The 16,412-nt window shown below is 49.1% G+C and overlaps 1 protein-coding gene across 10 annotated transcripts in view; it reads left to right on the top strand.

Annotated features, from left to right (window-relative positions):
- Window positions 1-16,412, top strand: part of BCOR (BCL6 corepressor) — an 83,229-nt gene that overhangs the window by 38,315 nt on the left and 28,502 nt on the right. For 6 of the 10 annotated variants that reach the window (XM_039380194.1, XM_027741963.2, XM_039380199.1 and 3 more), the window contains exons 2-6: window positions 4,498-4,627; window positions 6,178-6,256; window positions 7,139-9,961; window positions 10,661-10,714; window positions 11,167-11,350. In XM_039380194.1, coding sequence (XP_039236128.1) covers window positions 4,542-4,627; window positions 6,178-6,256; window positions 7,139-9,961; window positions 10,661-10,714; window positions 11,167-11,350 — 3,226 coding nt within the window. In that variant the 5' untranslated portion in view covers window positions 4,498-4,541. Of the gene's footprint in view, window positions 1-1,552; window positions 3,853-4,497; window positions 4,628-6,177; window positions 6,257-7,138; window positions 9,962-10,660; window positions 10,715-11,166; window positions 11,351-16,412 lie in introns of those variants that run through there. The other 4 variants (XM_039380200.1, XM_039380197.1, XM_027741966.2 and 1 more) reach the window with 3 other exon arrangements.

Genomic DNA, 16,412 nt, shown 5'->3' with positions numbered 1-16,412 from the left:
AAAATAGACGCCGACCCCCTTGCGCTGCCTGCACGCTGCCTAAACCGAGATGCACTACTGTCGTGCATGACTCAATATGTATTTTAAATCGGTTTAGCGATCTCGCTGGCGCATTGTGCTTAGCTTTATGGTTAAATGAAATGCCACACGTCCCGGGTAAAGGTCAAACTTCTTCTCTAATCCGCGGATCCGTGCGGCGGCTACTTAGTCTGCAGCTTCCTCCTCTGGTTTACAAAACGTGTCACTAGCGGTGATGCCGTGTGGAGGTTGCAAAAAATAACCCACAGTATTTCTTATTTTTTTATATATATATGTATAAAAAGCGCAACCAAGCCTGTTCTTTAAACACTTGTCTAATATTAGATCGCTGGCTGCTTCCAGAGCTTTATACGGCGCATTGTAAACGGTGCAGCAATACGGTGTCTCTGAAGTCTGCTTTCTAGCAGTGGCACAGGTCGTTGTTTTTGTAACTCGTAAATATGTAAGTCGGAGGTATAAGATAAACGAGGTACCCAAACACATTCATAAGCATCAGCTCTGTATTTAAGCTTATAAATACCCTGCGAGTGCTGCCCTTTAAATCAAGCTCCAGATGAACGGGGCTGAGGGCTAATCGAAGTGGATCGCTACGAGTCCCCGATTGCTTTTCACTTCTCTCTCAGGGATTTTCACAAATCTAGAAATGATCCTTCCACTGGCCTGGAACCGGGCGGCGGCGGGGCGGAGTGGGGGGGAAATGGTGGTGATGTGGGGGAGGGATCAGAGCCGCGTAATTTATTACATCGTTTTTGATATCCGAAAGGCCAGGTTGTTTGCCTGCCGCTCCGTCGGTGCCATCGGCGCTCGCAGAAGTCTTTTTTTATACCCCTCGCAGCCCTCCCCGCCGGCTGCCGCTGCGCTGCCGCTGCTGCTGCCGGCTCCGTGGCTTGTGCAGTGGAAACTGGCGGGCTGCCAGGCGGAGCTCGGAGGTGGAAAAGAGTAAAGGCGCCAAAAGGGAACTCGTGCGCCGCTGCAATTCTCCTCCCGCCCCGCTTCCTGGCTCGCTGCAGCCGCCGGCCCCGCCGGGCTTCCTCCAACCCCCCCAGCCCCCACCTCCCCCTATCTCCCTCCCCGCTGAGACTTTCACCTCCCAAACTCGGCGCTGGGCACCTCGGGGTCATGGGGGGGCTGGGAAGGGAGGGGGCAAGAGAAGGCTGTTTTGGCCCGAGTGGTGATGCCATCCCCTCCTCTTTCCCCCGGAGGCGCGGAGAAGTGGAGGCTTCCACCTCCTCCTTCTCCCCCCTCCCCGCGGGCATCGGGTTTTTCTCGTTTCCACGCCAGGAGCGTGTTAACAAAACTTTGCTGCTGCTGGCGTCAATGGCTGCCAAAAGTCTGTTGACGTTGCGAGGGAGACCCAAACGTTTCCCTTTTTAATCAGCGCGGTGTGTGTCTGTGCCTGCCTCTGCGGCGCGGGGCCGGCGGGGCGCGGGCCGGTGGGTGTTCCCGGCAGGGCTCGGCTCGGCTCAGCACGGCACGGCTCGGCACGCCGGGGCCTCGCTCGGCAGCACGCCGGGAGGCAGGTTAGTGCTTGCAGGCGCTTTTCACAACTGGTTTCGCACGGCGGCATCGCTGCGGAACCGCGTGTGCGCTGCGCGTCTCACTCCCGCCCCCCTCCCCCCTCTCCCCGCGCCTCCCCCCCTCCCTCCTCCGTGCATCACCGTCTATATTTAGCCGCAAATGGCTTTATCGGCCAGACACCTCCCGGAGGAAATGCCGTGCGCGCTCCGGCTGCCGAGCCCCGATCCGCGCCCCGCCGCGCAGCGCGGCGGGGGCAGCCGGGGGGGCTGCGGCGCCCCGAGACGCGCCGACGGTGGCCCGGTGGGTGACGGGCGGGGAGGACGAGTACGAGGAGGAGGGAGGGAGGAAAAGAGAGACGTGTCCTCGGTTTCCTCCGTGCGCTGGGGCGCTCAGTCTGCCGTCGAGGTTGCATAACGGGACCGGCTGCGCCCTCCCCCGCGGAAGCTGAGTATAAATAGGTGCGGTGCCCCCCACGCCCCCGCCGCCGTCGTTGCAGCGCGGAGGGCTCGAGGAGCTGCCGGCGTTTGGCCGAGCCGCTGAAGTCCCCTGCGAGCCAGCATCCCCGACGGGCTGCTGCCTGCGGGGAAAAAGAGGGGGGAGAGGGATGGGGTGTGCGAAGAGTTAAGAGTCTGCTGCTTGTTACAATGAAATTATGGCTGGCAGTGGCGCCGTTTCTCGTTCAGCAGACCTCCACTTTTAAACAGTTCACAAGAAGTTCATCAGGGAGGCGATGATTATAACTGCACACATGCGCACCCAGGGCGGGCAGTGACAAGGGGTGGCTTTGGGGAAGGGACTGGCAGCCGTCGAGGGCGCGGGCTCTGACCAGTGCCCAGTGGCCCCCAGGGCATCCCACCACGTCCCTGCGACCTGATGGGCTTTGCCCTTGCTTGGGTGGTGGGACATGGAGCCTCCAGATTACCCGTTGTGGCTGGGGAAGCTCTCGGCCCCCTGTGCAACTTCAGCCTTTCGCTATCTGCACGTGTCAGGGGATTGATGGGCTCTAATTCAGGCACTGCGCCTTATCTTAATGATACACTTCCACCGAGGAAACCAGGCCGGGCACAGGCGGCCTCTCCGAGGAGAACGGGGCACAGGGAGCAGGACCATGTGCCACCGAGGCCCTTCTCGGAGCTGGTGTCGGTCCCTCACAGATAAGGCAGCACATGGGGTGGCTACTAACCTTACGTAAAACCCTAAATCACTCTCTCCATGCTGCTGCTGCCTCTATTGAAAACATTACGAGCGGCGCATCTGGAAACCAGTAAATCTGTCCAGAAAACGTCTTTCCAGTGAAATAGCTCCTTTTGAATGATAGTGCGCTATCTAACCTCCACGGATTTTTGTTTCCTCACAGCAATTTGTGCGGACTTCATTAGGGAAAGCTAACCGTTGTGGAGAGAGGAGGGTCAACATGCCATTTCATTAATATACATTTGTTCCAGACGTGGAGTTTTGCACAAAAGGCCTCTCTGAAGAGAGAAAAAAGTGTTGGGGAACAAGGCTTTCCTGCCGTTTCAGTTCTTAAACCCCTCTGAACCGCGCGTGAAGTATTGTGTTAAAGGCCCAATCTGGGCTTCTTCCCCATTAAATGCCAAAGTGATCATTTGCATATTTTGTAGTCTGACAAAGGATATGAGTTTGCTGGGGAAGCATGGATGCTTTGGGAGACGTTAAGCATTAAACTCCCAGTGGTCAATCACCCGTTACTGGTTTGTGTGTGTGTGTGTAAAAGGAGTATCATGCCTCCTGCTTAAAGGCTTCTATTTTTGTGAGAGAGGAAGAGCTGAGGGATATCCTGTGCATTAAAGGCTCCCCCTACTTATTAACCCAGCATTTAGCAGCAGGATGCAGGCTGAAGCTCAGTCAAAAGAAACGACTCAACCTCCGAAGAGCAATTAAAATCTTGCACTGGAATAAATCATGCGCCGTGATAATCCTGTTAATAAAACGCAGCTTGTCCTGACACTTCGCTCATGCAGCAAACTAGAATTTAATGTGAGCGGAGGTGGCATTAGGCAGGGTAGAGGGGAGGAAAAGCCTTTCCCTCTCTGCTGCTGGACGCGAAAATGTGGTTACGTTTCACCTGCCTCTCCGGCTGCACATGGCGCCGATCCTCTTGGACTGCTAATACTTCTCCAGTGAGCCTGCTAATGATTTCTTTCCCTGGAGTGAGCAGGCATCATTGAATTACCGAAAGCACTCGCAGCAGCAGCAGCAGCAACAGCAGCAGCAGCAGCAGCAGCAGCTCCAATGCAGAAGCCACCAGGGCTCCGCACTTAATCAAATCAAGGGGTGGGGAGCTTGCCAACCCACTTACTATTTTTAACCCCTTTCTCCAAGTTAGTCATGTGCAGATGCTAAAGGGGAGGTTTTTATTTAGATCCCTTCTGTAGCAATGTCTCTTCAGTTTTAAGTCCTCGCGTAAAGGCCTTATCAGCGATCAGTGTAGTGAATACATGGGGTATGTGGTTGTTCTTGCCATGCTCTCCTACTCCTGTGTGTTCCTTATACAGGGCTTTGGTGACCACCTGTGGGTAGTTCACATATTCCCCCAGGCCCATGGGGTCTCCCTCCTTGGTTCAGTCTGTGTAAGATGACGATTTGGGGGCTGGTGTGTACTTGACCAGCTGAGTCATTTCTCGTGGAAATGAAAGGCTGCAGAGAAACTTTTATTTGTCCATAGCCTGGAATGATTCTTAATTTTCTGGATGTGAGCTGGGGAGAAGATCCATCTCCTCTGACCTATAAATGCCCTCAATTTGCTCCTTTATTGCCGGGTATCTCCCTTAGCGGTTAACGTAGGCAGCTCACTCCCTGCACCAATCCTGCATTCATTATTAATTACCCGGAGGGAGGCTGGCTGCTCCGCCGTGGTGTTTGCACTTCCTCCTAGACAAATCTGCTCAACTTTTTTTTCTTTTCTTTTTTTTTTAATAGAATATAAAATTGTGAAGAAAAGCGGTGATTTTTAAGAAGACGTCATGCTTTCTGCAACTCCCCTGTATGGCAACGTTCATAGCTGGATGAGCAATGAAAGGGTCCGCATGTGTGGAATTAATGAAGACAGGTAAATATTTAAGCTTCTGGCAAGTTAAACCACACTGTAATTCTGCAGAGTGACGTTCTCGGAGTTTACTCGCTTCCCTAGTAGTGGAGCAGATAGCTGCCACCTTGCATTGAGATCAGCCCAGCTTGGAGGGAGGGCAAGGGGAGAGAAACAAGATGTGCCCGAGAGCAGCAGAGCAGATGCTGGTTTACTATTTAACAGGCAACCTGGGTCAGTGAAGTGGGGACACCCTTTAAAGGGATTACTCCCCAAAGCAGCCCTTAAAGGTGCTTTTACAATTAATTTATTATTTTGTATTTATGAAAGGGATTTAAACCAAATAGTGCATGTGTTCTTGTGGGGACTCTTTGTGGCAGAGGGGCTCCTGCCTCTAACTCCTGCCTCATGCCTGTGACTTTTGCATTCCCTGCCTTTGGACCAACAGCTTATCCTGTGAAAGAGGATCAGTAGTGGCCTTTCCATCTCCCACATGTGAATTTTTCCTCCCCTCTACCTTTTTTCCTCTTGAGTATAATTCAGTCGATGATTAAAATTAGTCTTCAATAGTTTTCCTTGGGGTGGCACAGTCACTGGCTGGTGTCCTTTTCCTTTAAATCCCATCTTTCTAAAAAGCAGAATGATGCTGAGCAGAACCACTGCAGATACACCTGTGGTTCTCTGTGTCGATTTTGTGTGGTTTTAGTGTTTTTCTGTCTTCTCAGCCCTTGTTCTCACTGTTGTGTGAAAAACCTTCAAGAAGCTGGGGAAACTTTTTGGTCTTTGCGGGGAATACTATTTGCAAACATGAACTAAAGGAAAACGACCAAGTGTCTCACTTTGCTTTCTCACCCTTCCTCCTCAATTTCCTTACAGTTATTGAGGGATAATAATTTTACATGTTATTTGCAGGAAAGGCGAATCTTTTTAAAAACAAATGCATTAAAATCGTATTTCTGCTCTATGGTGATGGTGTGCCTTTAAACACTTTGATTGAAAGAAGTTCTTTTGGGTAATGCTGAAACTTTCCTTCTGTTGCATGTCAGCAATTTTTATCCCTGGGATTTGAAATTTGGCGCTAAGGTATATTCCTTGTTGGTGATTTCTGTGATAACAAGCCCCAGTGCTGCAACACTGGTATAGCACAGATGTGCAACTCCCTCTTTAGCATGGAAGAGCTGACGTTCATATGATATTGGCATGTGTGTTTTAATTCTTTTCCTCAGCAGTGTTTATGGGTGGTACATGAACAGGGTATGTTTAAAATGGGATATTCTCCCCTTGGAAAAAGAAAAGGGCAAGGGGGAAAAGAGAAGACCTTGATGAAAACCACTTGCTTTGGAAGAGGCCACTCTGAGATGTGCCTGGTGTGTTCTTGGTGTCGAAACCCTTTATGCTTATTTTCAAATGGTCCTTGCTTTTCAAAGTAGTCTCTGTGCATGGGGACAGAGGAGGACAAATACGTTATCTCATGGTACATCTTGAGGGGGATCAAAATATGGAGGTGATATGATCTTGTACTGATCCAAGATGCGCAGAGTGTTTTCAAATAGTAAGTTTCTGTTTTTTAATAGGAAAATTCCAGTTAATGATGGCGATGCACCGAAAAGCAGACTGGAGTTGAGGGAAGAAAATCACCTGAATCACAGTGTGGTAAGAAGTTAAAAGCTTCATGCTGCAGATGAATCTGTGCCTGTCCTCACCACCCCAACTCCTGCCCGTGGATATTATTATGTGATCCATTTGGAGAAATGATTAAAACGGGTTTCTGTTGCAGCTCTAGCAGGCTTGGGGACATGAGTGAAGCTGGGGGTTTATTTGTTTATCTCATTAATCTCTTGATGCTGGCTTTGTGGTGTATGTTGTTGTATGATGTCAGGTACTTAATTTTGCCGTTACAAATAATGTCATGCAGAATACTGGCACGTAACAAAAATAGTTCATGTAAGCATTAAGTGCATCAATGTTTCAGCAAAGTTGGTGGATTTTTTCTTTCTTTGAGTGTACATGGGGAGTAGGAAGTGGGAAAGAAATTCCATGGCGGACCTTTCTTCATGCTGCATCCTCAGAAGTCTCACCCTGTGAAATGTAGTGGTGAGTCCTGGAGTAGAACTGTGGCGGAGGAAGAGATCCTGGAGGAGGAGGAGGAGGAGGAGGAGAGGCACTCCATCCTTCTCTTTCTGGTATCCATGCCACAGCCCACATGCACTTGCTCTTGCAGGGCTGGGGCTGAGAAGCCTGTTGTCACACAGAAGTGGTGCCACTGAGCATCGTCTCTGGACCACTTCTGGCTACTTGGGTCTTCACACTTTTGTTTCTGGCTGTTGAATTTTGGATATGGAGAGATTGGTGCTGATGTTGCTCCCTAGGTTCCTGTTCTCCCATTTTCAAGTGTGACCAGCCTCTGTACATTTTCAGAACAAATACCATGTTTCTGTTGTTACTGTTTATCTTCTGAAATGCTGATCTATCTGTAGCTTGAGTGGCAGTCGTGTTAGTTAGATGTGAAAGTAACATACTTCTTGTTCTGTAAAGGTGGATGCGACTACAGCACATCGCATTGACAGTCTCGCAGCTCTGAGTATGGACAGGTCTGGCCTCATGCGAGAAGGACTCAGAGTCCCCAGTATCTATTCCAGCTTGTGCGGACTTGGCTCGGAAAAATCACGGGATGCTACGAGTTCGATAGCTGGCCTCGGATTTACTCCTGAAAGAAATCCAGAGATACAGTTTAAGTCTAATCCTCCCGAAGCGGTAGAAAGCGCAGCTGTCTCTGGAAAAGCCCCGAATGGCTTCAGCGCTATTTACAAAACGCCACCTGGAATACAAAAAAACTCTGTCCCGACGGGGGAGACGCTGGGTTTGGACCGAGCTGCGGGTGACAGGCAGAGTCCTCTCGGTGTCAATGGTGCTAGTTACCTAAGGCTCCCCTGGGTAAACCCCTATATGGAGGGCGCAACGCCTGCCATATACCCTTTCCTTGACTCACCAAATAAGTATTCGTTGAACATGTACAAGGCATTGCTACCTCAGCAGTCCACCTACAGCTTGCCACAGCACCTGGCTTACTCACCTGTATGTACGAACGGTGAACGTTTTTTATACCTGCCTCCCTCCCACTACGTTGCTCCTCACATCCCTTCGTCGCTGGCGTCGCCCATGAGGCTCTCGACTGCTTCGGCTTCACCGGCAATCCCACCTCTGGTGCACTGTCCGGATAAGAGCTTGTCGTGGAAGATGGGTGTGAGCCCAGGCACCCCTGTCGACACGCACGCCTACCCCCACATCCAGAGCAGCAAGCAGTCCCGCGTCCCCGCTGCCAAGCCGGCCCCTGCCAACATGCCGGCAGATCCCGCGCTCCTGCTGCCACACTCGCCCCGGCCGTCCCCCCGCCTCCCTCTGCCCGCCCAGGTGGGGGATGCCTACACGGATTTCCACAAACACTTCCCTAGGATCACCACCTCTCCCTCCTCCGCTGTTACTCTCCCAAAGCCCTACGTGAACGTTGGTGGTGAATTTCCACCCTCTCGCCTCTCCAATGGGAAGCTTCCCAAAGGCAGCGATGCTGGTGAGGCACCCCCACCATCTGCTCCCCATGCACGGAAAGCTGGCCACGACCGGAAAGACGGCAGGTCTCCCCCGCTCCTGGAAAAGCAGACCCCAACTAAAGATGTCACCGACAAACCCCTGGACTTGTCGGCGAAAGTGGTTGATGCAGAAACTGCTGGCAAGTTGGACCATGGTAAGAAAATTATGCCAACAGTGCTGGTGCATGGAAGAGCAGGAGGGGGGACGCACTTGCCTGGCAGTGACATCATTCAGAAAGAAACCATTTCTCCCGGGAACAGCTGCCCCATCTACAGGCCTGAAATTATCAGCACGGCACCATCCTCCTGGATTGTTCCTGGTCCCAGCCCCAGCGAGGAGGCTGGGAAGAATGTCCAACTGAAAAACAAGGCACTGGACTGGGTTATCCCACAGCCGCGGAGCTCCTCCTGCCCCAGGATGGGTGGCACGGAGGCAGTCGTGGGCAGTGTTTCGGGGACGGTGTCAGCGGGAGGGCGGCCAGCGTCAGCATCACCAGCTCCCAACGCCAACGCGGACTGTCCCAAGGTGGCTCGGAGCTCTGCGGAGAGCACTGCCTCAGTTATCCAGCACGTTGGGCAGCCTGTCGCCACCCCTGCGAAACAGAGCAATAAGGTGGCCAAATCCTGTGGCCAGGAAGCCAACTTCAAGGCGAGTGAGACTGCCCTGGCCTCCAGCCCCATCTTTCTGCCACCCAACGAGGCGTTTCGCTCTCCACCTCTGCCCTACCCCAGGAGTTACCTCCCGTACCCGGTGCCGGAAGGGATAGCCATCAGCCCTCTCACCCTCCATGGGAAAGGACATGTGTATCCACATCCTGTCTTGCTGCCCAACGGCAGCCTCTACCCCACTCACCTTGCTCCCAAACCTGGCCTCCCCTACAGCCTGCCAGCAGGGCGGGGGGAGTTCATGACCTACCAGAACGCACTGGAAATGGGGATGGTGCACCCCATGCTGCTGCAGCATTCAGCTCTGGAGATCAGTAAGGAGGAGAAGCCAGAAAGGAGGTCACGTTCTCACGAGAGGGTCCGATATGAGGACCCGTCTCTGCGGGGCCGGTTGCCAGAGCTCCTGGAGAGTGGCGGGAAGATGCATTTCGAAATGCCCGGTGACAAGAGCATGAAATTGCACCAGAGCTCTGGCCATAATAAAAACTCGGCAAAAAGCGACAAACACCTCTTCCCGGATCTTCTCCGAGACGAGCAAGAGGCTAAAAGTGAAGCAAACATAACAAAAGCCAGCTTTGCCACGGAAAGCAGTAATCAGACTAATGACCCTACAAAGCACAAGGTAGAGCAGGCGCCGCAGCACAGAGATTTTATTGTAATGAGAGAGGAGTTTGGAAGAAATAACGATCTTCATGAAACCTATAATTTCAAGCAGGCCCAGAGTTCATCAGTGTTCGGCTTAAGGAAAGAAGATTTGTCTGTGAGCCAGCCTAAAGAGAGAGTGGCGGTCCAGCCTTCGCCCGTTTTCTTGGAAAGCACTCACGAGAGTGATGCTCCAGCTCTGGCTTTTGGCAAGGTGCAGGAGGACGCGAAGCCATTCTGCATGGGGACCGCGCCGCCGAGCATCGACACCAACCAGACCTATACCAAAGACGGAGCCGATGATGCAGAATCTGCCGATGGCAAAATACTGAAGCCCAAGCCGTCTAAGTTGGCCAAGAGGATCGCAAACTCTGCCGGTTATGTAGGTGATCGATTCAAGTGCGTGACGACTGAACTGTACGCCGACTCCAGCCAGCTCAGCCGGGAGCAGCGGGCGTTGCAGGTGAGTCCGCGTGGTCCAACAACTGCCGCGCTTTTTGTCGTTATTTCTCTGTTGCGAGTCACAGTTGAGTTTTAAAGTTGAGAGAAGCAATGCAGGTGGGAGAAAAACAAAAGTTTTTTTTCGTTAGGAGCATACTCTCCAGAAACGGTTTTAAATAGCAAAGTCTGTTAATGAGAGCGAGGCGATGTAAAGAATAGTACGTGTGGCTTTTAGGTATGTACGGGCTAATAAGCTTTTAAGGGCTTTTACTGAGATCTGATAAAAATGTTAATGCACGTTAATGAAATGTTTGTGCAGTTACGAGGGGAGTCAGACAGGCATGCATGTTACCTTGGCGCTAGCAATGGCTGTAATTTCTCAGCTGGCCTGTAGTGCCAGCTAGCAAAGCATACCCAGAAGTTGTGATTAGTATGCCAAATGTGCCATTTGATGGAGAGGAGTCGCAGTCATGTATTAGCGGGTCTCAGGCAACTTTTGCGCCAAGTGAACGCGTAGGAAAGAGTAGGAGCGGTATTGAGGTTGATACTGAGGGATGATAGACAGATATTGTGTAGGAATATTCTTAGGGTGTTTTACTTTTAATGAAGGGATGAGTTAAGCCAAATTGTTTTGCATTGTTAAGAAAAGAATTGGTTTATGCTTATAAAAATGGATGAAATTATCTAAATGATCCATTGAGTGCCCATTTTAATTACATAGATGGAAGGATTACAAGAGGACAGTATTTTATGTCTACCTGCTGCTTACTGTGAGGTCAGTTCTTCAAATTTTTATTACTAGACTCTTACATAAACCTTTGAGTTAAATTTCATTTCCAAATACACAAAGGGAAGTTTGTGGGCCATGGTCGTCTTTATTCATTGTACAGTTTTGTGTTGTTGTTTTTTTTATTTTATTTTATTTCTTTTTGTTTTTGTCTCTTTTTACCTCCAAAATGGAATGTTTTTGTTTTATATACAATATACATTTATATATAATCTTTTATATATATATACTCATATATGAAAGAATTGTGTGGCTATTTGCTTATAAGATGCTAGAACACTGTTTTATGAGTCAGGTGTGTTAAACTCCTACCCTTAGCTATCTATCTGAAACCTTTGGTTTTGAGTCAGTTTTTCTTTGGAAATGCTTTCATGTAAGGTAAGGTAAATGAAGTAGTTTTTATTGCAAGACTTTTTTTTTCATATCAATTCTCTTTCTAGCGTGCAATGATGCGCTTCTCAGAGTTGGAGATGAAAGAGAGAGAAGGCCAAACAGCTACCAAAGACTCAGAGGTCTGCAGATTCAGCCAGGCAGACTGGGAAAACTTGAAAGGAAACAGTGAAAAGAAGCCAAAGTCTGTCGCTCTGGAAGATGCCATTGCTGACCAAAATGACAATGACAGATGTAAGCGAATTTAGATGGCTTTCTGAAGCGTATATGTGTCTCTGTGCCGTGGCAGCTTGCAGGAAAGCAAGCAAATCTGTGTGTTCTCATGGTGTTGCTGGTTAAAGTCACTGGCCTTGGCCTCAGCAGGTGCACAGCTGCCACAGATGGTGCCTTCTGTGCTTTGTTTTGGGGTTTGCAAGTTACTGGTTACCGCTGTACCTGTGTTTCAGGAGATAGTTAACTAAGTTACTGCTGTAAAGAGATCCTCCTTTTAATTGGTGTGTTACCACATCAGCCAGTGAAAGCAGAGGTCCAAGGTTATATTTTAAATACAGAAAGGAGATGGGGGAAGAGAGGGAGGCAAGAAGGAGAGTTCAGCTTTCTGAAGTTGCAGCAGCACTGGGAAATGCCAATACTGTAGCTTTCAGGCAAATCAAGGATGGAGGACAGAAGAGTGATGGGGAGTGGGAAAGGACATTATCTGCTAGGCTGGCTTATCCATGAAAGCTGATGGTAACAACCTCAAATGATAAGAAGCTAGTTTGCCTGGGTGTTTTCTTGCTACAGTGGCTGGGGAGGTGCATGTGGCACAGGTTCTTGCAGGCAGGCAGAATCTGTGAAATTCCCCGTGGGGCTGGCAGTTACCTCTAGGCTGTGGAAGGGTGTCAGAGGACTATGGAAAATGCAACATCCTAAAAGTAAGATAAACTCAAATAAATAAATAAATAAATGGTATTAGGGGATTTTTTACTGTATGCAGGAAAAATCACTTCTGTTTTGTTTGAACTCTCGGTGACCATGTGGCTTCCATCGGTTTCTACAATTTTTTTTGCTTTACCTGTACATTTAAGGAATGGATCAGTTCCTCCTTTTGCTACTTTGTTTTGAACAACTCAAAAAAAAAAAATCTATGCTGAAAGCATTTCAAAACAAGAGGAAACACACTGGAGACTGCACCATGCGTGTGTGTGTGCACTGTGTAACTCAGTGGTTAAGTGTGCTCTTCCGTAGGTGGAGATTCATGAGTAGGGCTAGTAGAAAATTCTTTTCAGGCAATTTAATAACTTTGAATTATTGTTCTGGTCTTTGGTTAATGCTTTTGGCGGAGAGCATGCTGGTCAATCGTACTTGCTCAGTTGCTCACCTAAATCAAGTTACTGTGGTGTTGCTGTCTCTGGAATAACAACCTCAACAGAAATCAGCCTGGCAAAATAGCAAGGGAAAGTTTTCATTGTGGAACTGGAGAGGGTACCAGGGTGGTGAGGGGCAGACTGAGCCCCTGGAGAAACTGAGTGGCCTTTCCCTTCTCCAAGCTATACCAAGGGAGCCTTGGAGAGGAAGGCACAGCTGCCTTTGTAGTCCTCATGTTAAAGCTGAGAGCTGGGCAGGCTGCTGCGCTAGCTTCCCCCCTCACCACAGTCTTCCTTGCCCCTCAGAGGACTTGGGATGCCCTGGTGATGTCCTCTGTTAAATTCCACCCTGGAATTTAATCCTAGCTGGAAAGCTAGAAGAGCAGCAGCAGCAGCAGCAGTCTTGTCTTGCTGGCTAATTCTGGCTGCAGGGCAGGATGGGTTCAGCAAAGAGGGGGATGGTGGGCTGAGGGGTTGAGGGATGGATGCAGGGGACTAACAGAGAGAGGGAAGGCTTACTCAGAGGCATGGATGTGCTGCTTGGGACATGGGGAGGTCAGTGGGGGGCTGTGGAGAGGAAGAGCATTAGAGCATCATTGTGTGCCAAAACACCATCCCCCCATCCTTGCAAAAGGCTGATGATATGGTTTGTCTGTAAATTCATTTATTGAGGTCTCTGGCACTTGAATCTGCTGGCTAAAATGTGTTTGAGACTGTTAAATAACTGTTGGAAGCAGGGAAAGTATGTTCAGTCTTAGCTTAGCTCATTCCTCTCCTCTGTTAATTAGCTCTGACTTAACAGGCTATTTCAGAGTTTGGCCGAATGTCTGAACTCCTAAAAGCACAGATCTGTTCTGCTGAGGGAGCTCCTTCTCTGTATGCCTGCCTGGGCAGCAGCAAATACTTACCAGTACAGATTCAGGTCTCAGTAAAAGTTTTTTTATCGTGGTGGTTCACCTCCTGCCCCTCGGGACAGCAGCTGATAAATCAGGAAGCCGAGTTTCACACCTCTTGAATGCCTCTACTGTGGTGGCTTGTGCTCTCCGTTGGGGCTTGAGCCACCAGCAGTCTTAATGCATCTCTCACTGAGCAACCGGTGAAGGGGCGATGAGTTCTGCCTGCTCTTCCCCAGCAAGAGCCAGGGCTACTTACCTCTTGCCTTCTCTTTGCTTTCAATTTCTAACCACACTGTTCGTGCCTTTGGCTCTAAAGCTCCTGAACGGGAACGAGCTGATGGTTTGCAGCCTCATCTGTTCTCCTTTCTGCCTCCTCCTGCAAGCGATCTTGCTGCTGGAAAAGTTGTTACAGCTTGTTTTGTGTAGCGTTTGTCGGGCGCTATCTTAAAGTGAAACACTGTGCCTTTGCCTGTGTGAGCAGGGAATTTAGGAGTGAAACTGGTGAGCTGTTAGGTGTGACCCCCACTGTGCCAGCACTTCACCTGCCCGATGCCGGCAGGGAATTAGGAAACTGCAGCCAAAACTGTGCTTGTGGCATGGAGCCAGCTCACAGGGCTCCCCCGCTGCTGCCTCGGCACAGTCGCAGCCGTGCTTGGCTTGGAGCACTGGAGCCGATCGGGGCCCTGGCAGCTGCTCGGCCCCTTGGCTCCTCTAAATCTACCAGTGCCACAAAGGGCTAAATAACACAGGCAGGTGATGCTTACAGAGGCATCTGATGGGATGGAAACTGCTTTTTTTTCCCCTGGCTGTACTGCACATGTACAGACTTCCTTGGAAGCAAATGAAGGCTCAATACCCGATGCCTTAAACTTTTCCTCTGACTTGGCAGTGCATGGCTTTGCTGTACTAGGAGTCTTCTTAAGCTTCATCATGCCTTCTGGAGAAAGGTGAAAGAGGTGGGCTTTTTTTTTTTTTTTTTTTTTTTTTTTTTTTTGTTTTTTTTTAGTTTTTTTCTGTTTGCTTTTTTTTTTTTTTTTTTTTTTAAGGCCCAAAAGTAAGGGAGGTAGCCATGTTAGCTAATTAATGAGCAATTAAAGCCAAACAGTAAAGTAGAAGTGCTTCAGCTCTCTCCCATCTCGTTTAGGTTTTGCTGGGCATCTGAGACCGGGCATCTGAGAGCAGCTGTGAAGCTGCTTTGTTGCCAAGGTGACTTGTAAATGTTGCTGAGGCAATGCTGCTCTGGTGCATTTTCATAGCACAAACATGATAAATTATGGGATGCATATGTCATGAGTCATAGGATTGTTCAGAGATCAAGTGATTTAAGCTATTGGCACGGAGACACACATCAATACGGGCATGTGATGATCGCATGTTGGTTCGTAACAAAGCTCTCCTAGAATTGAAAATCATACCCGAGTGTGAAAGATTGAATAAATTCTACAAGCTGTGAATTTCTTGACTGGGCAGCATGGTTTTGCCTGTTCATTTAGTTTTCTAGGAGGAAGACACTGCCTGTTTAAGCCTTATCTGGGAAAAAATTACCCCAATATGTTAGAAGCCTGATCTTAAGGCATGAGGTCATGAGGAAGAAGTTAAAGCAGTTTCTATGTGTGAAGGTAAATGGTGTGATGTGCCAAAGCACATTACACTATTGATCTTCAGCGCTGGAGAGGTGTTGGTGTCCCTTTGCATGGTAATCCCCTGCTTTGCTTTACTCTTGCTGGGCTGTGTGTATACTGGAACAAATGAAAGCTGGAGACAGTAAACATGTCCTTTGCTCTGGTCAGTTATTACCTTCCTGCCACGGGACCTAGTGCAATAAAAAGAGAAGAAACAGAAAAGTCTGTGCATTGAGACTGGTGGTTGCTTGTTTGTGCAGTGTGGTAGTCTTGGGCAGAATGAAACAAATGCTGAAAGCTCCCAAACAGAGGTACTTGGAGGGAAAAATGAAATCAGCTGGGTTCCCTCTGCCCCACGGGATACTCAAAATTGAATACTGAAGATGTCTTAGGGAATTTCTTACGGTTGTGATGTCTGTGCTGAATACTGGGTTTTAGCACTTGGATAGTCATTACCATTCTTGGATGAATAAAGGGTGCCTTGCATAAGTGAGTGCAATGAGAGGTTGCTCCTGGGAAGAGGAAAGGCTGTTTTTAGCTGCCATGTTATTTGAACAAAAGAATCGCAGCTTAAACACTAAGATATGTTTCCTTGTTTGCATTGCATGGGAGGGCTTGGTCTGAAGCGGCTGACAGCAACAGGAAGATGGAAAAATGAAAGTAAGTTTTTTTTGGGTGGTGTGTTTGTGCGTATGTGTAACCATTTCTTGTTAGATTGTAACCCATGTGCTAAGGAGGTACAGCTTCAGGCCGAAACCAGATGTTTCTAGTTTGGTATGACGGTGAGAAATGGTTTGGGTTCTTGATGCTAGTTCTCACAGCTGGTGTGAGACTGGCAAATGCTGGAGGCTTGAGGAAGGAACACAATTTAAGAGTTTAATCTCCTTACTCATAGAGGTGTGTTGCTATGAGAACTCAGCATTTATCCTGTGTTTCTGGCTACCTCATCACTGTTTGAATAATGATGATATGAAAACTCCCAAGTATTTTGTTGTTGTTTTCTTCCTCGGGTGGAGAAAAGGATGTTGTAGATACATGGCACGGGAAGGGGTTGGTGGGAACAAAAGCACGTAAATTCTCTTCATCCTTGTCGGGCATGCACGTTATGCTTTTGTTGCTGTGCCTCTTGTTGACATTTATATCTTAATTTGGGGAGACATCGTGTCTGATCCGGGTTGCTTGCAAAACAGTTTGAGGATAGAGTGGAATCTGGTAGTAAAATATTAATAGAGCCTGTGCTCCGTGAGGCGGTCACTGCTGTGCCAAAGGGAAGAACCTCTGGGCACGTGACGTGTCCATGCAGGCTGCGCAGAGAGCCTGACGGCTTGTGGGTTACGCCGTGTCCCGAACAGTGGCTGACCTTTGTCCTTTGGTATTGAAAATCTGGCTGTGGGAGAGGTGGGGAGCATCGGCGTCGGAGCAGAGAGGCAAG

The sequence above is a fragment of the Pipra filicauda genome, unplaced genomic scaffold (assembly GCF_003945595.2).
Source record: "Pipra filicauda isolate LSUMZ 115617 unplaced genomic scaffold, ASM394559v2 scaffold18_size4552066_pilon, whole genome shotgun sequence".
In the NCBI taxonomy this organism is placed as follows: Eukaryota; Metazoa; Chordata; class Aves; order Passeriformes; family Pipridae; genus Pipra; species Pipra filicauda.
Note: the sequence above shows the minus strand (reverse complement) of the source record. Positions and strands in the feature narration are given on the sequence as shown.